The following is a 21925-nucleotide window of genomic DNA, read 5'->3' as shown; positions in this document are numbered from 1 at the left end:
CTAGGAAGAATCAATTTGTATGCTGCCATGCTAAGTATATTCAACGAAGGCAAATCTTAGGATTATGAATGGACACAGTCGAGCTGAAAGAAAGCCTAGTTACATGGAGGCAGTACATAATTCCACAACAGAGGAACCAGTAAAGTTGAAAAGCCTTAAAAGGAATTCAAGTTCTAGCGATTGTGAGGCGGCTGTAAAGGCAAATTCAGTTTCTGGTGAGTAACACCTTCAAAACAATCCGGGTTGATACATCGGCTGATGATAATTTAAATCACTCGAGGTTTTCGAAGGGTTTGTCGGTTTTCTTGAACTGGTTGGATTTTGAATCATCCACAGCGTTAATATGGGAAAATAAAACAAAGCCATTCGATTCCTATGATTTTAACGTATGCAAGGGTAGTAAATGTTCGAAACGGATATTAATTAATTCGAATTTTGTTTTCGCGTGATTTAACAGACGTAAACAAAGAGATGTTTTTCTAAGAAAAATTTTCTCATATATTGAATTTTTGACCCCAATTTAGATAACTGCCATCAACCACTGATCGACATTGAGATGATTCACCACAGTTCTTGCTCCAGTTTTTTTTTAATTTGTAAACTTTGTTCTTTATTGAAAGATGCCACCCGGACATTCATCTCATGGCAGTTTTCGCGTGACCAAGCTCATTTTAAAGGGATAAAACGAAGCCGTAAATTCATTCCAGCGTCAGTTTAGTGGATAATACTAACGGTTTCTCACATCCTTCATCATGTTGAATGATAAAAATAAACTCATTGCGTTCAACCATGTGCGAACAACAGGTTCTTAGAGTTACAACATAGCTTAAAGGTGGCAGTGAACCGTGAATAATTTCCATGACCAAATCTTGCCCTCTAATGCAAAAAATTGTACATGGATGTCTGAAGTCATACCTCGTTTTCTTTCAACAGTTCTTACTAATCGCACTTTTAGAGCAACGTCGAGTAAGGAGTTAAAGACCGCATACAACAAAAATTTCTTTTTCCATGTTTTCCTGGTCGCCATAGTAACATGTCAGCTATTTTGAAAATCATTGTCTTATTTTTATCATCTTGCCTTTAAGTTTGTTACCAAAAAAAAAAAAAACACTGAAGGCAATATACGATGTTTAAAAAGTGCGCATAATTCTTTAAATAAGTTTTATGTAGTCTAAAAATGGCAAATAATTTGCATAAGACAAATCATGTTTCGAAACCTCAGTGGAATCACCATTAACGTCCTGGAGTACAGGCAAGTGGCCAGGAGCCTGTCCTGAAGTGGCCTATTAATAGTGGTTTATCTCCCAGGAGAGTAAGTCCGCACAAATATGGAAACATAATCTTAAGCAGAAACGTCATTTTTCTTTCAAAAAAATCAAGCGACGGGAGCGGTATTACTGGTCCATAATCAGTGGTCACCTTCTATTTCGGACTGTGATACCCATCTTTGTGGTTTACGGCCACGAGCCCGTGATTTATTTCTTTTACCAGCAGCGTAGAGTAAAAAAATAAATAACTAAATAAAGCGCTATAAAAGAAGCTGAAAAAGTCACCTTCCAGATTTTCACTACGATTTTCCTTCATCGTTATATTAAAATTTGGCCAATCTAAAAAGTGTATCAAGAGCGTGATCAGGGTGGCAAAGGGGGTACCTATCACGCATCACGGAAAAATAAAACACTGAATATTAACCACATTATAAGCCCGGTGGCTTCTCTTGGGCCTCCTCGCCATGAGAGTTCAAATAATTAGATTTTTTTTTGCTTTGTATAAACAAAACAAAACAAAACAAAAAAATAAAACATTAACATTTGATCCTGAGGAAATCAGAGGTCGAGGAACGAGAAAAAAGGCAAGAAGTTGGTGTCATAACAATCTATTTTTAATGTTCGAATGATATTAATCATCACGGAAATTTCAAAGAAAAATCACGCGTCACGCGTCAGGTGAAAATAGTATGTAAATCGCTCATCACGCTGCAATGTCCAATCACGCCTCAAGATTTGGGTCCGATCCATATTTCGGTCCCATTACGCGTCACGGAAAACCCCTTTGCCACCCCGCGTGATGGCTACTGAATAGAAAAGTGGGCCGCAGCGGCCTAGCTAATAGCCAGAGAGTGGCCGCCTGATAGAGGTTCAACTGCATCTTCACATGAACCAAGTCGATTGAAATACGGCGTCTTCTGTCGAGTCAGCTAGGTATTTTCTATAATCCTGAAGATAGCTGAGAAACTTTATTTTTACTCTTCGAAGGTTTCTTGGGCAATTAAGTACATATCAAAGTAAAAACTGTGGGGAACTCGTAGATATATATTTTAGAAAATAGAGAGGTCATGCCATAAAAAATAAAGAATTAATTTTAGCCAAGCAGCCGAGTATGCCTTGTAAAAACATCTAATAATGCTGATACTACTGAATGAAATAATCATAGACTTCAGTCGTGCGATGATGCATACTTTAGTTATTGAACATAGGGTTTGTCGCATTCAGTATAGTAAGGGTTGGATGGCAGAGCAGTAATTCTTTTTTTTTCCTCCTGAAGGTATTGAAAGTCCTTTAGATACATTTGTTGCCAGCTCTGATGTGGGGAATGTTGATAAAGAACAAAGCTTCCCTACCAGAAGCCACAAATGGAGAGATTTTTCGGAATACGCAACCCTCCATGGTTTTAAATATATTTTTGTAAGAAGATCATTTTGGGCACGTGTGGTTTGGCTTATTCTGTTAATGACTTGCACTGGGTATGTCATATATTCCCTCTGCAACAGCATCATAAAGTACTTCGACTTTCCGATTGCTACAATCATGAAAATAAAGTACCCGGATGACACAATGCCCTTCCCGGCAATAACCCTATGTCCCATGACAATGATATCAAAACGTAAAGCATCAATGAGAGACGATGATCCCGATTTTATCCAGCTTGGACTCAACATAGAAGCTTGCGAGGCAACTGCGAATGTCAGGGCAGGGCGACCTTGCGGAGAAGCACTCCTATGCTGTTGTTTCAGCAGCGATATCATCCTCGATGTCGAGGCTACTATAGACAACTGCACTGAAGACTACAAAAATGAGCTAAAGGCAGTTCTCAACAGTAACAAGAGATTATTTAACCTAAGGGATTTTTATAAGGCTTATGGCCTCGATTTAAGCAGGATGATCGTGCCAGGAACATGCCAGTTTGGGTCGTCGGACAAACCTTGCACTTACAGGAATTTCACTGAAGTTGTGACAAACTTTGGAAAGTGTTATTCATTCAACTCGGCTCCTGGTGACGATGTATTGCAAGTGTCTTACGGTGATCTATCAGCTGGTCTGTTTGTGATGCTTAACCTCTATACTGATGACCATCAGTTTGGTTTGCTTTCTGAAGGGATCAGAGTGCTTGTTCACAATCAGGGAGAATACATCAATCCATGGAACAGTGCGCTGGTGGCTCCGGGGTCTCATGCTCAGATCAGTATCAAAAGAAAAGTGGTGAGTAGGAACTAGTAAATATTTTTTTTAGCTTAAGATTAATTGTGACTTACAGGTGATGTGACTGAGACAGTTGCTCCTCACGTTTAAGGGTTGACCTCTGGGTTTCCTTTATGCTATTTTTGAAATAAAGTATTGTATAATTAAACTATTGAAGCTTTAAACTAAGATCCATCAATATGCAAAGCTATGCAAATAGCAGCGTTTTTTTACTAAATGTTAAAACAATCAAACTTCAGGGGCACCTAACGAGAATATAGTTCAAAACCACTTAAACATAGCATTATTAAACGTAAATTAGTATTTAAACAGTAGATATAGGCACATTTTTATCCCCTAAAAAGTTTTCATGTGTTCGGATTTCCTAGCTGAAACTCTAGTGATCTGAAAATTGCAGGGATCAAGACTTACCTTTTCGAAGATTTCAGCCAGAAAAAAGGCTCCCGAAATTTCTAAGTGACCTTTTTAGGGTAAAATCCGTTATAAATTGGCAATTATACCATTTTTTAGATGTTCGAAAATCCTAGGAGAGGCAGGCAAGCAAAAAAATTTAACAACAAAAACAACAAAAAAGAATTCTAGATCCCAAATCGTCTTCCGAACACATATTTTCCGAAAATTGACGTTCGGGTACTGCCCCTGAATCTATCACAGTCTGGGCTTCTGGAGTCCACGCTGTGGATTCCGGATTGCAATCATTAGCTGGATTCTGGATCCCTTGTGGCAGGCTGCTTGTGGTGAATTCCCAGGATTCCGTATAACCTTAGGTGGGACGAGAGATGTCCTAACCCCCCCCCCACCCCATGAGGTTGTCTATCTTCGTAATAAAACGAGCGATTTTCGTTGAGATTTCAAATGGCCGTTGTCACATAAGTGAGGATGTTGTGGGGATTTGCATTTCAAAATTGTGGGCGATCTATTTAGATTTCTACAAGGTTGATTACCTCATAAGGTTGTCTACTTATCTTATAACGGAGTTCAGCTTGTAAGAGTTCGACTGATTACGAAAGTGCATGTCTTCACAATGTGAGTGATTGGCATATGCGCATGTCGAAGTGCCCGCAAAAGCTCACAGATACCGTTCGAGCATCGACAAGTTAAAAGGGAGATATAGAACGTGGAGGAAGTTACTCCCTAGGTTAATTCAACTAATTAGCTTTCGTATTTTTCTTTGTAGTACCGAAACAAAAAAACTCCATACGAGACAGAGTGCGATGATTCTATAAAGCTGACCAATTTTCAGACTTACACGTCAGATGGTTGTTATTACGAGTGCCTCTCAAAAAAAACACTGGCAGCATGCAAGTGCAGGGATATTGGTGATAACAGTAAGGGCGTCTGTCTCATAATCTGTTGTTATAGTGTCATTTCGACTTTAACCCAGAACCGCAGTGGACGGCGGGCTCACATAACATTTTTAAATTTCTGGTAAGAAATTAGTGCATTTGCCAGGAAACATGCCCTCTACCACCCGGCGGCTGGTATGTTTTCGTCCGCTTGATTGTTGAGGAATTAGCTAGTTTATTCAATTTCAATTAGAAATTACTTTAGGCATGTTTATGTTTTGCCATGTGAGTGCTTTAACATGTGCATGGCATTAGTTCCCATTCCTCATCTTTCTCGTTATTATATAATTCAAAGTAAGTTAACTAATCAGGGTCTGCTTCGATAGGTAATCGGTAATAAATAGGCTACAGTAGGTATATTGGATTTTTGTATTTATTTAAGGAGTCTGAAATTTTTCACTTTTTCATGTCTTAGGCAATTCTGCTGACCGAGTTTGTTCTCGAGAAGACCAATACTGTACTTATAAAGTGTACAATGGTAAGTATCTCGGCAACACGTCAGAATTGACTGACTGGATTGTTTATTGATGATACATTTAATGAACATCATGCACTTACTAATGACTTGCTATTAGGTACGCTGCTAAATTACGCTTTTAAGCCAATATTTTCTTATTTTTTTAAATTCTGTTACCACCTAAGAATTTATTTTATTTTCTATCGAAACCGTTTGGTATCAATATATAAGAGAAAGCTTGTGTTTCTCGAAGTAATGCCGGGGGGGGGGGGGGGGGGGTACTCCCGCCAATTTTGGATAGGGGTGTGCCGCGAAGGTTCGTGAACCCTAACCCTATTTAAGGACTAAGAAAGCGAAAACTGATACCCTTTTTAAGGCCCAAAGCCGAAAAATGACACTCTATTCAAGGAAAAAACCAAATTATTAATAGCATGAAAAGGAAAACTTTATTTCTTCTCTGTAACATTGGATGTATAGCATCAAGCATAAAATACTAGAATAAGCCGAGCTCAATAATATGCAATCATAACCGACGGGCATTTTCATACTCCAGTATTAGATAATACAATTAAGCTACCCTATCTAAGGACCACACCAGGCACACAGAAACAAAAGGGTCAAAAAAGATACCCTATTTAAGGATCGAGAACCTCAAAAACCATACCCTATTCCGCGGCACGTACCTATATAGCCCATATATTGGAGTACCCCCCCCCCCCCCCGGGAAGTAATGCCACATTGTCATATATCGAAGATAAGACGTGTGTGAGACAAAAACTTAAGTATCTACCTGCCCTCTGGGGACGCAGTCTGAAGTTGTATGGTATTTCGGTTATTTATTAGTTTTATGTTGTTATGCCTTGCCAGATGTGCTACATAAAGGAACAAATACATGTCATTGTCCTCTTGCTTGTGACGTCACAGTTTATGAACCAACAATTTCAACTGCAGCATTTCCAAATCCTTCTATGGTGAAAATCCTACAACGCAAAGACTTCAATCGAACTGAGGATTATTTTAGGTACGTCATCTATTTAAGATCCGAAGAACAAACTCATTGAAAATACTTTGAGTAATTGCGTAAAGGCTGTGATGTATGAGCGCCATACTGTATTAGTTTCCCCGTGGCGAGGTCTGACGGAACTACAGATATGAAGAGCTATGGAGCTATGGTGCCTTGAGCTAACCAGGACACACTGACTCGGTTTCGAAAATAATTCCAACCCTACCTTTGGAATTTGTTAGCGAGCCTGAACCAGAAACCGATTCCTGCCTGAAGCAAGTCACATTTATTTATTTTTTTCATGATGAATTAAAGTAGTGTGTTTTTTTTTTGCCAATCTCTTATCCCTCAGAAACCGTCATCAAATGGCGAACCTTTCATTTTCCTATCCACAGATCCCATACTTGTTGTGAGAATTCCGGGTCCAAAGTTCGATAAACACCTGACGCCAGGTGATTATGACGCCGTCTGGACTAATCATAGACTTTTTTTATGGTCGCTCTTTCTCGATCCATAGCCAGGCTCCTTCTGTAGGTACTGAGACACAAGATTCCGTGCAACAAAAGGAACAATGCCAGTGGCGGATCCCGACCTTCAGATAATGGGGGGGAGGGGGAGAGGGGGGAGAGCAGTCTCCAAAAAAAATTTTTTTGGCCCTTCGGGCCTCAGTTTGTTCTAAAGATAAGGGTTGCGGCGGGCACCCTGGGCCCCTCCCCTGGATCCGCCACTGAATACCACCAAAGAATAAAACCCCTATGAGAACTCTTTTGTCCGGTTCCTTTGTTTCTTTTATGATGACGGTACCTGCAGAAAGACCCCATAGCCAGGGCTCATCGATACCAACGCTTTACTCGGTAAAGATACTTTATAAATGCTCCTGTTTTGAGTTTAAGAAAAGATTTTAATACAAATACAATGAGGTTATAATGCAATAAAAAATATAATTTACGAAATATAATTTACAACAAATTATATCCTGTAGAGGGTAAACACCTCTAATTACTTCAGTACTGATTTCTCCAAAAATTTATTTGCTGTTACTTCAACAGGCTGATAGTTTGATTTTATTTTTTAATGAATATCTAGTAACTCCTACGTTATATATTTCTTGCTCGCTGACCTTTGTTTTAGAACTGTAACCAACCACCACTATGACTAACACCATTAAACAACTTCCACTGCGCCGTATTAAATTTTTCTGTTTCGCCCTCGACACTTTCTTTGTATTTCATAGCACCACGCAGGACGTATGGCACAGAAATAAAAACCTGATGTATTAGCTCGGTATAAATGTCTCGTTTGCTTTACTTGCGTGTTTTTAACGTGCGCGACAACTTCATTCCACGCGTGCTTTTATTGCCTACGTTTTGGCTGAGACGGATATATCTCGAGACCTCCCAATTACGAATATGAGTCCGGCTTCACCAATATCGGGGTTACCATGCAGAGCTGCTCTGCTACCATAAGGCGCTTCGGAGAAAGAGCCTGCTAACTGCGCAGGGGAGAGGTTCAGTGCTCTTCGGAGCTTGAACAGCAATCGGTGTCTTCCATGGGTTCTCATGTTGTGAGAGACTCGTTACATTTACTTGTTGTCCCACTCTCCGTTATTTATCTTTCTTTTCTTTTTCATAGGAAGAACCTGGTCTACCTTCAAGTTGGGTACAAAACCTTCAGTTACGAACTTTTCAGACAGAAAGCTCAATATGACAGCGGCGCGCTAATGGGTAAGAATATAAATACAGTCTACCCTCCATAAGAGACCCTTTCTCGTAAGCGACCACCCATCCAAAACACCAAAATTTCAACACCCAGCCAAAGCTTCTCCGTTGAACCTCTCGTCAAACAATCACCGTAAAAACGACTACCCTACCCGAAGACTTGGGGTTCGCTTATCGCAGTTTCCACCGCATCAGATTTTAAGTTGAATTTCGGTGGGAATGTAACAGAGTTCATGACACATTGCGACTGGAAATGGCCATGTCGAAGAATTTTAAAATTTCTCTTGGAGAGTTTTAAGGCTCCCTGATTTAGTAGAAAATAATGACTGGCTCCAATCGCTCGACTAATTCTTCATACCAACCGACGTACGTTGACCAGAAGAAGAAGAGGAAGGTGCCGGCAATATACCATCGATTTCATGGTATATTTGACTGGGAACGAGGTTGATCGATGGTATATTTGATTAGAAACGAGGCTGCACGGGCAATAGACTGTCGATCAACTTCGTTTCCAGGCGCGGTGGCCTAGTTATTTATTCTCGAGTGAACCAAAAAAATGGCGTTCACAGCTATCCGAAGACGAAATAGCTGAATTTTTTACTAAAACTGAAGGGAAGAAAAGTAAGAATGCGCAAAACATATTGCTCGATGGACGCTTTTTGAGGAGTATCTGGCCGAAAACATTGCGAAACATTTATCGAGAGAGAATGAGGGAAGAGAGCGAATCCTTCGTGTGGACGGACAAAAAGGGAGGTTTTCGAATACGATGATGTCATGCATATCACAGTGCATGCCCAGTAAGGGATGCTATAGTCCATTGTTTTATCAGTTTTTATGGACGGGCCAAAACGATTCGTACACGCTATGTATGGCAAGGAAAAAGAATCTCCGTTTTCAAAAATACCTGCATACATGTGGAGGAGGCCTTATTGTAATGTACTTACGTATGTTCTGTGCTTTAGGTGAGATTGGAGGTAACATGGGTCTGTTCCTCGGTTCCAGTATTCTGACGGTTTTTGAGTTTGTCGACTTTGTCATTTATCTTTGTTCCCGTCGAAACAAGAAAGACAGCTGATTACACAAGAGAGACGCTTCACAGGATTACCCTTGAATGCTCTAACCAACGCGACACGCTAAAAGGGAAGCAACCACCTCCATTGCGTTCTTAGGAATTCTTAAAAAACGATTAATTCAGGGAATTAAATAAATTAATAAGGTTAAACACCTGCGATCGCTTTTCCCTTGTCTTAAACTTGTTTTAAAAGTTGTGCCCTAGCTTTAAGAGCGAAAAAGCCTTATGAAATGTAGGTAACGTTTTCAGTATAAAGTGAAAAGCGACGCTGTGCGTTTTGGCCTGTTCGAGGCGTTCACTTAGTTAAAAGGCAAGGCGCGAGGCGAAAAGGGAACGCCACTCACATCATCATCAACAATAGAGAGCTTAATCAACGACGATGGCCGCGACGGCGACGGCTACGAAAACGTCACTTAAGAGGTGAATTGGCGCTGCTTCAAACTTTATTCCTGTTATTCTTTCTCGTTTCAACTCGTCAAATCAAATGGTAGCAGTCTATTCCTGGAGTTGAATTCTAAAAGATTGTATCGAAGTCAGGGAAAGAAAAAGAAAGTCGTTGTCTTGTGTTCACGTCTTCCACAAAAAGTGAAATTACACATTCTCACAATGCCGAGTCATGCAGTGGCGACTTGGAAAAGCGTGATGCACGTGCAGAGTTGTTTTTTTGCCAATCTAAACCTATTGCTTTCTTGCCGTTCTCGTTGAGGTCGCCTTCTTCGTTGCTTAAGCCTTCTTATGACAACGCGGCAAGAAAACTGGGGCGAGGGACGAGTATCCTGCTCGCAGTCGTTTTTTATGACGACAAAAGGAATGGCTTTGTAGCAGATTTAGGGCCGAGGGGTGAGGTAGTAGCTTGTTATAAAGCATTTTTAAATGTCAAACCAATCTCCCTGTTTAAACTTGTCCGCCTCCCAGCTCACTGGATCCTACAAACTGCTCCAATTTGGTGAAATTTATCTGACAGTGTGCTTAATTCCAGTAGCCTTGGTCGCGATAAACATTGAATGTCAAGGTGGTAAAGAGCTCTCTATTAAACGTATTCCAGCATTTTTAAAATTTCGCCGTATATCTATCTCTTTAAACTTCGGATGATTCCAGATATTCATTTATCATTTATACAAGAGCCAGCTGGAAGTAAATTGAATTTAATATGTAGAGAAGAGAAAAGATTTAAAAGGCTTTAAAGGTCAAATAATTGAAATATAACATAACAGGATTAAAAACCGCAACTGGCAGGAGGGAACCAGTTGGCTATTAACAAGCGTGGCCGAGGGGTTGAACTCGGGACGACCGAGAACAAATGCAGCAATTGGTCAAAGCGGGGCTCCCCTATAAAGAGAAGAGAAGAGAAGAGGAGAGGAGAATAAAACTCTGCTGCCGAAGAAACTGGTGCCATTTTTTCTGCCTGGTCGCCATTTTCATATCAAAGACTTCTCGGTTACCTCGATTTGAAAAAAAAAAAGACCCTTTAGGCAGCTTGGAAATCATCATAGTACGTACTACTTGAGGTAAAGTAAAGTTCCCAGCTTTTTTTGTAATAAGATAATCTACTAGTAGAAGAGGACCCTGGAAACGGGGTGGGCCTATTTCTCTCTCTCCCCAGCAATCCACGCAGAGCCCTATGCGGAGGAGAGAGACTTCCTACTACTTTTAAGCATGTGTCGCTTTCGTAATTCAACCCCGGCTAGTACATCTGAGGAACAGCGCCGATATCCTTGTTCTAGGGCACTTAAAGGACTTAACGAATAACCAGAAGTGCGTTTCGAATTTCCTTTCATCTTGACTGGGAAATCGACAATGACTTTTTTAAACAGGCCAATCATCGCGTGTACTCAAATCCTGGTACACAAGTGGGCGCCAACAGAATTACAAGGATTTCGGCGCTGTTTCGCAGACGGACTTAACCAGTGTTTAGTTTCGTCTCTGACGCAGGCTACATTTTTGTCTGATTGATCTTATCCCTTCGTCCCCATTAATAAAGGTTTTGCTTACGTCCTAAATAGCCCTATTTATACTAGAGGACGTGTAAGACGTCTTAGACATTTAAGACATCTTAATAGACGACTTAGATGTCTAGTATAAATACGGGAAATAAGGCAGACGCATTAAACGTCAGACGAATTAAACGTCTGAAGTTAAATGCGTCCGATCGACGCACTTAACAGATGAATTAGTCGTCTCAGACGTTTAAGGCGTCTAGTATGAAAACGGGACGCACTTAACGACGCACCTAACAGTCAGACTTTTAATGCGTTTGGACGTTTAAGACGTCTTCTAGTATCAATACAGCCAATATCGCTTTCAATGTCTTGCTCACTATACTACTTGGATAAACGGCTTTTGCTGAAAGCCTTGTCTAGAGGTCTTGTCTTCTCGATTTTATGGATAACTTTGTTTTGCCATCGAGATCTTAGTGACTTTTTTTTAATTTAATGTTCGCGTGTTTGACTCTCCATTGTAGTAAATTGAGATTAACACGGTCACGCGCAGCTTTATATTTACAGAGTAATGACCGTTTTTCTCTTACCAAACGGAGCACAGCAATAAACTCACGTTCATTAGCGGACCGTTAAACAAAACGTTAATTTAATAAACACAAAACAGTATTGTTTGACATCAACACTAAGACTAATTTCTTCTATTACAAACGTTTAACCTAACACTGTCCTCCGGGCACTATCCGGCACTTGTTTTTAAATTGTATATTCGAAAAGCAATGTAATTATTAAAGACTCGCTAAAAAATCCTTGTATTATTTAATATTACATGTCAAGATTGATTTCGTTTGGTCGTCGCTAGTCTTTGTTTTATTTGACAAAGCTCGTGCTAATTCCCTGAGAAGATTCGTAAAATAGAGAAAATCCAAGAACACACGTCAATAATAACCAATAGGCGGTGTTCTCATTTAGTTTTCAAATAATAATTGACAGCTTAAGGACACGTAAAATAAATTATTATAAGTATGCTGTACAAATGGACAGCAAAGCCCCCCAGAGCATCAAAACAAACAGTTAAAGTTATTAAAACTGCACACCTGTCTCTTTTTTTGTTGTTGATAATTTATCCCTCATGAGTTCCTTTTTAATCATGTACATAAATTTTAGATGGTGGTGTGTGGTCACTATATTCAAGTCAGCTGTTCCCCTTTCTCTGCTTTCAACAGCGGCCTGTGGTCGTCAATATCATTTCCAAAAGTTTTTAGAAAATATTTGAATATGAACAACACAACAAACAAGAATCAGAAAATCACCCTGACTGATGCATCGGATGATGATGAAAATGAAGAAATTTTGGGATTCAGTCCTGAATACGACATCTTTCCTCTAGTCTTGGCAATTGTGATCGTGGTTTGTAATACAATGGTGTTACGTCTGATTATAGGAGTGAAATCTCTACGAACAGTTGCAAACTTTATCCTTGGAAGTTTGGCTTTTTCCGACTTGCTCAGTGGAGTGCCAGGAATACCGCTATCTTTGGCGTGCAGTGCCGTTCAGACTACAATAATATGCGGTATCACTCAAGTACTTACAAGGTTCTTCTTCATTTCAATTGTATTACATCTTATCTTAGTGTCCATTGACCGTTATGTTGCTGTTACACGCGCTATGCGTTACCGCTCCTTAGTTACGAAACGGAAAGTGTTCTTTTTGCTGTTCTTTGTGTGGACTGCAGCTGCATTCGTCGCGCTGATTCAGCTGTCATGGGTTGGTTTAGATGTTGATGTTAATGAAGAATTCGATGCTTTCACCAAAAAGATGAGTATAATCTACGACCTTGTTTGTATCGCCCTGTTTTTTATCCTACCGCTTATAGCCATGGCATTCTGCTACTGGAAAATATTTATTGCTTTAAAGGAACAGCTGCGCGCAATAAAGAAGAACATCCCAGCATCCATGCCTAGTTATCACTCAAACAAGCAAGAAAGGCGCGCTGCTCTAACCTTCATCGGGATGATCGCCGTTTACATCTTTTGCTGGCTTCCCTTTTTCATGATCAATCTGCAGCACCAATTAGGCGACGAATTTTTCACTCTTCCCATTTCCGTTGAATATGCGCTATTTTACTACCCGAGGTTTCTTAACTCTGCTTTGAATCCATTACTTTACGTAGCTTTCAAGCATGACTTTCGGCAAGCAGTCCAAAAGCTACGAGGGAAAAAACAAGGAAAGAGAAGATCTTCCACACTAAGTTTACAGAATACTATTGGGAGAAGCTTTCCAGCAGCGTCAAGTCTCCGTAGCGTTCGAACACCTAGCTATTAAGCAGAACCGTGTTTAATGAAGTAAACGGCAGACTATGGTTATGTTCCCATGATACCTTTCCAATATGTGACTCTCCACTTTCAAGATCGGCGAGGCGCAGCTTCGCTCAGTTACAGAAATCACCGTTGTTGTGTGATGGTTTTTGTGCCGACACCAAAAGCTAATGGTATAGTATGTACGCTTAACCGGTGTCTCTCCACTTAAGGGATCGGTGCGGCGCAACTTCGCTCCGTTACAGAAATCGCGTCAAAATCACCGTTTTTATGTGTGAACAGAAGCCCTATACGGTATGGTTTTTGTGCCTGCGCAAAATCTATCCGGTATAGTGTGAACACTTATCCCAGATGTGACTCTCCGGTTAGAGATAACGCGGCGCAACTTCGCTCCCTTGCAGAAATCGCGTCAAAATCACCGTTTTTATTTGTGAACAGAAGCCCTATCCAGTAGGGTTTTCGTGCATGCGCAAATGCTTTCCGGTATAGTGTGAGCATAGCCTTAGAATTCGTACTTTAGTCGCCCCTCACTGCTCCTCGTCTCTCCCCAGCGACAGGGACCGGTCAGGGTAAGAGGCGATTTTATTCGCAGAGAGTTTAGAGTTTGTTACGTTGAGATAAATCAGCTGCTTACGCCTGCTTATAAAGCATTTTCAACTTTTTATTTCCCCTGCTAATTTCTAATAATTTACGACAGCACTTCATATGAATTACGCAAACTTTCTACATCAAAGTTGTGTTAGTTATGAGCCGCATGGGGATGACTCCAATCGCCCGTCGCTTGCCAGTGTCTTTTTACTGCAGACCAACAGGAGCTGTAGCCTCAAGACGATCAGAACTAGCCGACCATGCATAGAACTAGAACAAACGGTAAAGAGCCCTGAGGGATTAATCATTGCTAGAACTGACAGGAACCATTTATCCCAAACTTTCTGTACGTATATCATTAAGTTTATGAGGCAGCAAATTGAAGTATTTGAAATAAACGGCACTCTTCTCTTAACTGACCGATGAACTTGAAAATTTAAGTTCTTAGATAGGTAGGAAAAAATGTTTTATTAGCCATATTCTTAATTAAATTCGACTTCAGATTCAAAATGTAACCTAAACGTTCAGCTTCCGTTTGAGCGACTTGTACATTAATTAATTGTGCTATTATTATTGAAAGCATATTACATGGCCCATATTTTAAACTCTGCCTTTACGTAAAACGGATTAATACCTACAATTAAAGTCAAGCTTGTAACTGCTCAATATTTAGCAATATGTAGAAAATAAAACTCATGTTATAATCCAGTTATGTGTTTGCTGATTTCCATAATAACCCTTTTCAATTTAGTTGGAAACGCGGAAGCCCATACTTGCAAAAGAAGTTCAGAATGAACTGTTTATCGCTCAAAAATGACTTTATACCGTGTTCAGGCTGCATCTTCTCAGTAAATGTTTTTTAATACAGTAATATCTCGACAAAGTCCCCAAGGAGACTTATTTTTTCTTGCTTTTTTTTGAGAGGAGATCAGAGCTCATTGTATGGGAGGGAGGGAGGAGAGACTTTTTAAACTGGAGTGGACACAATGGATTCCGTGAATGAAATCAAAATCACGTATCGTAACGAAATCATGTATAGGGCAGTCAATCGGCTCTCAACAAGAGGAGGTAAAGGGGGAAGAGAATGCATCCGTCATGATACACGCCATTTTCCACAGGTAATTCGTCTCGAGGTGATTAGTGAGTTTACGCAACAGGACAGCAGGAAGAAGAGGACGGCAAAACGCTTGTGCGTGACACACGTGACAGGGCTATTACTTCCGCGTTTTGTCTTCATCTTCACTTAAACATCAATATTTTCTGGTCTTTTACAAAAAGATCTGTTTAAAGGAAGGTGAAGTTTGGCGGAAAGTTTTTTCAAGCAAAATTATTCTCTCGCTTGTCACACATGGTTTGATGTCTTCTTTCCTCTCCAGTCCTGTTGCGTAAGTTCACTATTTTAGAACTGCTCCTAGACAGCTGGTCTAAAGTGGATCAATAACCCAAATCCCAATTTATGGATTTGTAGTCAAAACGTGACATGTTATAGGATATGTTTTCTATTTTTTCTTCGCTCGGGCTCCGTACTCGCTAGAAAAATAAAAGACCGTATAAACCATTTAATTCAACGAACTATTTTTTTTTATTTTATTTTAATAATAAAAAAGATATGAAAATACCTCTTTACTTTTGTTTACACGAATGTATAAATTAGTGCACACGTCCTTTAATTTTAGGGGTGTATGCGAGCTACAAGAGCGACTATAAAAGCCAGTATGGTGGTACATTTTATGTACTCATACACAACCCAACTTCCTTATCGCTACGTAGTGTCTGCCGCTGGTCGTGATTTTCACCTTCATTTCATGACGTCAGATCGTCCTTTGCTAGAGCATACACGTCTGGCTTATCAGGATGAAACCACGGGAAAACTTATGGATCATTATTTCTTTTTTTTACTTCTAACGACCTGCATTTCTTCTGGCGATCAATTAATTCAGCGAAGGATTGGTAAGCATAGCATGTCGTCATAACATTCTATTGCACAGTCATCCATCTTCCGAAACTGAAAATTTCGCTTAGGTACAACGGATTGTCCGGATCCAGTCACAAATTCGGAATTTAAATTATATTTCTCTGGAGTCTGATAAAAATTCATCTCAATCACAAGCAACTTCGCTTAAGCGGTCTTGCAACAACAATCCATTATTTCTAAAGCGCGCTGCAGTCAATCGCTCGAGTAATGAATAAACCCGTTTTCTAGCTTGTTGTGACACGTCCATTACCCAAACATATTTTTGAGAGGTATTTTCAACTGACTAGCATTATATCGCCTTACTGGAAGTCTATCTTGATCCAGAAAAGAGAAAAGTTATGGAGTCAATTTTTCAAGTTAATCAGAGCAACTTTGAACACTGAAAATTTGAATATTAATCTCCAGACAACACTGGTCGGCTTAAACAATGTTTTGTTTGCCTCACGTCAATAACCTGGGCACTGCATGAGACTTGTTAGTTTTAGAAATAACATTCCGGTTTCTAAACAATTTTACGCAATGTGATACGATTTTTACTTTGACCAGTTGAAGCAAAAATCTCTTTGTTTTTCGGAATTGTTTTGGCGGTCACGCGTCGATTCACTTATTGATCGATTGATACATGCACCTGTGTTTTTACCACATGGCGCTTGTCTGACTTGCAACACTTACTGGCTGACGGACCTATATCATATTCAAACCTTTTTGCCAAGAACCGCGTGTCATAACGAAAAAGGAAATTCTTGGGAATAGGTTGTAATTTGCTTTTTCGTCTTACATTCAGGCTTTGCTATCGGCCAAGCTTAACGCGTTGTCCATTCCAAAATTTGCTTCTAACACAGGTCAATTAAACAGTTACAACTAATAATGCACCTTATTTATTCATTTGACTTCCATATCTGGCAACGTATTGAAAAGCTTGTTGCTAGATTCCTATTCACGTTTCATCTGCATTGTAAATACTGATCCCTGGGGATTAAGTAATGATATGCAAATGAGTATATTTAATAGGAAACACTGTCACGCATCGTCTCATTCAATTCACTTTGTCCGACACGAAGGACGCTTGGCTGCTATCGGTAGAACCCAACTTACTCGCTCCATGGCGGCCAAGGAGCTCGGTTTTTATATACCCGCTGCGGCACTAGTAGCTCTAGCTATAGCGGGATGTTTTCAGGATGGCCATCCCGATGGCCATCCCGATGGTCATTAGTATTGGTTCACCTACCTGTGCTCAGGATGACGGCGGGATCCAAGCCAAGGTTTTGTGTTTCTCTTATTTCAGTCACCTTGTTGGTCGGTTTTCGTTTCTTCGGGTTAACGGGGTTGTCGAAGTTCTCATTTGCGAACTTTCGGTTCGCATTTTGTTCGCCTCCTGTGACAGTCAAAGTATTGTTTGTCCCTGTGAACTCAATTGGGGTCGGCAGTATTGCCAGTTTGTGTTCAAACTATGTGACGTCGACACCCGGGGGGGGGGGGGGGGTACTTGGGTTTATGTTTGGTTGGTATGTGCCGCTAGCCTGTCAGAGCCCCTACCCTATTATAGTCTATTTTTTGGCCAATTATAGACCCCATCTTAGTCACTTTTTGTAAAATGTAATTTTCGCGATCCCAACTTAGTCACTTAATTTCTATTTATGCATCCTAATCTTATTAATGTGGTTTCAAGCGGCGGAATGTGATGCGGTCAATGAGAGCTTATTGTTAAATTTAATAAACAACAACTTTCTGATTTTTTAACGGAGAAAGTCCCATTCAGGAATCCCTACTTGCCCCAAAAATCCGAAAATTTGCGACCCCATTCTAGTAAATCTATTGAAAATGGGACCCCATTATAGTCACTCCAGTCATGAAAATGAGACCCCATCCAGCGGCACATCCCTATTAGCCTCTTGTAAGGGAGTACCCCCCCCCCCCCCGGGGGTCGACGCAATCCAAAATTGTTTAACCTTTAGGGTTCTGCCTCGGACACTGTAATTAAATGTTTTCCCTTTTGGTAGTTTTTACCTTTCACTCTTGTGGGGCAGTAAGCATGCGGTTTTTTCATTTTTATTTGTAGGGTAGCAAGCATGTGAGGCGGCAAGTCTGTAGCTTGTTTTGCCTGTTGCAGTAAACTTGTTGTTTTTGAATCTCGCCTGTGTGGCGGTAAGCTTGTAGTTTTGTTGCCTGTGTGGCTGTAAGGTTGTTGTTTTATATTACGCCTGTGGGGCGGCAAGCTTGTAGTTTGTATTATGCCTGTGTGGCAGCAAGCTTGTAGTTTTGTACTACGCCTGTGTGGCAGTTTTGTACTGTTCTATGCCTGCGTGGCGGTAACCTTGTATGATTTTTCGAAAAAAAAAAAAAGAAACAGTAAGAAAAAAACAAAGAAGGAAAGGAAAAGGAAGAAACAAAAAAAATTAAAGCGTCAGCAAGCATGTAGTTTTTCACGCCTGCAGGGCGACAAGCTTGTATTTGTTCGCTGCTCAGTGTGTGGCGGTAAGTTTGTAGTTTCGAAATTTGTATGCGGGGCTGTACGACTGCACGCCTGTTCGGTGCATTCCAACGCACTGGGTAAGTCCGGACAACAATGGTTTCTTGATCGATTAACCGGCCGTTGTGCTCTTTATATATACAAATCACGAAAAAGCTCCAAAAAAATTACCCTCATTCCACTTCAATTGCTCCAAATCTTCGTTTGAGCATAGACCAAAGATTTTCCTTCCTTGAAAATGTCAATTTAGTTCCAAACATTTGTTTTTATGGGGTTTGGATGCGAGAATCATAAGGCTGAAGTTAGGAGATACGCAAATTCAGTTTTGCCGCTGACCAGCCTATACAGCCTTCCAATCAGTGGATTTATGGTTATGATCCGATGCTTCTTACAAATTGCTTCCAGAAGAGGCTAATCTTCTGTTAGACTTCCGTTTTCCAGTTAGATGGCATGTAGTAATGAAAGTCAGTTGTCTCTCTACTTTTTCGTTTTTGTTTTTTTTGAGGACTGAACGATTGTCCTGAGTCAAACAAAAATGGGCTTTGACAGCCATCTTTCAATCAATATGTGTTAGGATACCCACGGGTCTCTAGGCGTAGTTTGAAGTCTGCAGCGTTTTCTTCCAATGTAGTTTTCTAAGAGTTACTTCTATGCCATCTTGTTGCTTCATCTTTGATAAAATCCGCACTCTTTACCCAGGAGGGTTACAACTTAGTTACGTCATTTAATACTGACAACAAAAACAGTAAGGCGTAAGGTACCCTCATATCTCATAAAGGCACCTAACTAAAAAAGAGCGGCGGAGGGGAGGGGATTTGGAAAATTGTGCATACCTCATCAGAAATCCTGGCTACGTCCCCGGTAAGATTCTGGTTTAAAGCAAATATAGTTGGAGATAAATTCACATAATCTGTTCATGTACCGGCACCGGACCAAAGATACATTAGCGCCGGTGGAAATGGGACTTATTTTCTTAACTACGGTGTGTTTGCTTGTGTTCGCGAGTAGAGTTCTTATTTCAAGATCACAGTTAGCATTGATTTTCTTCTAACCTAACCCTTCAACAATCTTGTTTTAGTCCTAGGAAAAAGGAAAGTAATATCCACAGGCAAATAATGGAATATCCAAGGTAAACTTTTTCAAACGTCATATCTCGTTATTTCTTCATGATGTATGGTTCAATCCACTTTACCTAGAAAAATAATTATAATAATTATTGTATCGTGCTGGAACAATGTCAATGTATAACATTTGTTGATTTTCAGTTTTGTGACACGTGATCCTCCTCTTGAAGATTTGCCTTTTCCAATACCACAGGTTTGTGTCATTTCATTGAATACATGTAAATACCGAGACGTTCTAAAGTTATTGCAAAAATAAATAAATAAATGAATAAAGAAAGAAAAAATCTTCAAAAGCTTTAAACCTTTTAGCCATATAATAAATAATCCCTTACTGACCGCGCTCTTTCTGTCGAGATGCTGGAAATTGGCCTCGTTATTTTTTGCTCTTTTATTGACTTTGACTTTGTCTTGGTCCATTAAAACGCAAAAAAAGAACTTGGTGAATGTCAAGCCATCTTCTGCATCTTGGCCTCATGCTTTGTCAATAACGCAATATATGTTACCATCTTCAAATGCGGAAATGCGAATTTTCTCATGGTACCCAGATTCTTAAGATTTCAGCCCAAAGAAAGTTAACATCTTTGAATTCCCGGCTTTTATACACCAGGCTCTTTATGCATCTATTCTCGTGTCATCCAATATCGATGATACCCTGTCCAACGCTGAACAGCTTATGGTGCTTAGAGATTATCGCACAGCCGCAGCACTCTTCACTGTAGCACAAAAGCAACTTGGAGATCTGGCTTCTCATCAGGCGGTGGCTGATTTGTTGTGCAAACGAGCTGAATGTTTACTTCTCATGGTAAGCTAGTTGTTTTTTAAGATGTTTAACATTCATTTAAAGAACGTGATGACAAACTATACAACGTAAATTATATAGAAAGGACTGCTGGAGACGCAATTGTTGACTCGTAGGGTACTTCAGACTCGTAAATATTCTTCCCTAAAAAACAAGTACAGCTAACGAAAAGACAACACAAAAGATTGCAGTAAAGCAAAGCTATGTAAACTTACAGATGAAGACGCGGGATGAACACACAAATAGCTTAAATCGGTCCGCGTACTGCTTACAATGCCTCCCAATGCTTCTTACCAATTACACGTCGCTTAGCGCACCTGATACCCAAAGAATTCAACGATAATATCATGAAACCGTTTCGAAATGAAATTCTTTTTAACTCTTTTTTTATTGTCTGCTTGCCTATATATTGGCCAGTACGCTTGCGTGTTACCTGTTACTACATTAGTTTGCTATTATACTACTAGACGAAATTGCAGATTAATAAACTTAACTGATGTTATTTCAGAATTATGTTCAACACGTTATACGAGATTGCCAAGTAGGTGGGTATCATTTAGATAAATAAAATCACTTTTGATGAGCAAAGTACACTTGCCACGACAGCTTTTAATAGTAATGTCAAATTAGGCTGTTTCGTCAAGCAAGATATAATAATTTGGGCTTGCCAAAATTCCTTTATTCTTCCTAGCTTAGAATCAGCGACTTCCGTTTGTGTCTTTTGCAAAATCAACACTTATACAGTCTCTTCATATCTTTTGATCATCAAGACTTCATATCTAACTTAACGTACTGCTCGAAAATTGAGTATAGTAGCACACGTTCACAGACTTCTTAATTTCCCACAGTAGATAGTCAGAGTAATTTCTTGGATTCCGCACAATTAAAATTTGGTAAAGCATTTTTCAATTACACTTGGCGTGTCTTTATGGAACCCACCTAAACACTTCAGTTAAAAGCGGTACTATGGCCTTTATGAAGACATTTCGTAAATCCCCTTTATACACTATACCCTACCTTATATACCCTCTTTACTTAAACACTTTCATTTCAACAGCTTTACTAGTTTTTCAAACGTTATTAGTAATTATTAATTTTGGTACCTTTAAGAGATCGAGGTTTTTTAATCCTATCTTACGCCACCCCAACTTTCCTGTTGTACAATCCAACCCCATTAGTAATTATAACCTATTACACTATTTTTGTTGACTTTTGTTTAGCAAAGAGTATGATCGGCAGGGTTAACGAACACATCGCATTTCTACTGTTCCGCGCATTTGAAATGCAAGGGGAAGTAGAGGAAGCCTTTGGATATGCAGTCATATACAAAGCCCTTGATCCTCAGGTAACGTTTGGCTTAATACCACAGAACTAATAGCTATCCAATTTTGGATAAGTCTTATGTAAACCAGCCAACCCTGAGTCCCTAGTGGCGGAGCTGTACGCACGCGCGAAGAGCGCGCGAGCGTTGCCCCATACCTACGAAAATGTGGTAATCTACCCATCTGAGAAATTTTGGTATTCACGTGACAGTACTTCCGTCCGTCCGTCCGTCCGCACCTCAGGCATACCAATGTAAAATACCTCAATCAACACGTGCGGCAACCCAAATGCAAATCGAGGTTATTTTGGCGGGAAA

The 21925-nt window shown here is 40.0% G+C and overlaps 3 protein-coding genes across 3 annotated transcripts in view; all 3 read left to right on the top strand.

The window, feature by feature from the left end:
* The first annotated feature begins 10 nt into the window (after window positions 1–10).
* On the top strand, window positions 11–9388 carry LOC140940530 (acid-sensing ion channel 1C-like). The gene is made up of 7 exons (XM_073389514.1): window positions 11–215; window positions 2545–3479; window positions 4657–4807; window positions 5241–5303; window positions 6150–6303; window positions 7918–8009; window positions 8966–9388. Exons 1-7 carry the CDS (start codon window positions 65–67, stop codon window positions 9076–9078), a joined length of 1659 nt encoding a protein of 552 aa, XP_073245615.1. The 5' UTR covers window positions 11–64; the 3' UTR covers window positions 9079–9388.
* A 1416-nt stretch (window positions 9389–10804) lies between these two features.
* Window positions 10805–13451, top strand: LOC140941519 (histamine H2 receptor-like). Its single transcript, XM_073390531.1, has one exon. It carries the CDS (start codon window positions 12180–12182, stop codon window positions 13335–13337), a length of 1158 nt encoding a protein of 385 aa, XP_073246632.1. The 5' UTR covers window positions 10805–12179; the 3' UTR covers window positions 13338–13451.
* Window positions 13452–15733: 2282 nt separating this feature from the next.
* The window catches only part of LOC140940925 (3'-5' exoribonuclease HELZ2-like), a 49634-nt gene continuing 43442 nt past the window's right edge, over window positions 15734–21925 (top strand). Inside the window, exons 1-6 of the mRNA XM_073389885.1 lie at window positions 15734–15868; window positions 19442–19492; window positions 19629–19680; window positions 20095–20289; window positions 20795–20831; window positions 21507–21631. Coding sequence (XP_073245986.1) covers window positions 19479–19492; window positions 19629–19680; window positions 20095–20289; window positions 20795–20831; window positions 21507–21631 — 423 coding nt within the window. The 5' untranslated portion in view covers window positions 15734–15868; window positions 19442–19478. The remainder of the gene's footprint in view (window positions 15869–19441; window positions 19493–19628; window positions 19681–20094; window positions 20290–20794; window positions 20832–21506; window positions 21632–21925) is intronic.

This window comes from Porites lutea, chromosome 6, assembly GCF_958299795.1.
Source record: "Porites lutea chromosome 6, jaPorLute2.1, whole genome shotgun sequence".
Lineage (NCBI taxonomy): Eukaryota > Metazoa > Cnidaria > Anthozoa > Scleractinia > Poritidae > Porites > Porites lutea.
Note: the sequence above shows the minus strand (reverse complement) of the source record. Positions and strands in the feature narration are given on the sequence as shown.

Coding starts and splice junctions, on each gene's coding strand:
- LOC140940530 (XM_073389514.1), top strand. CDS start 65: ATGAATGGACACAGTCGAGCTGAAAGAAAGCCTAGTTACATGGAGGCA. Junction 216..2,544: donor AAAGGCAAATTCAGTTTCTG/GTGAGTAACACC, acceptor TTCCTCCTGAAG/GTATTGAAAGTCCTTTAGAT. Junction 3,480..4,656: donor TCAGTATCAAAAGAAAAGTG/GTGAGTAGGAAC, acceptor TTTTCTTTGTAG/TACCGAAACAAAAAAACTCC.
- LOC140941519 (XM_073390531.1), top strand. CDS start 12,180: ATGGTGGTGTGTGGTCACTATATTCAAGTCAGCTGTTCCCCTTTCTCT.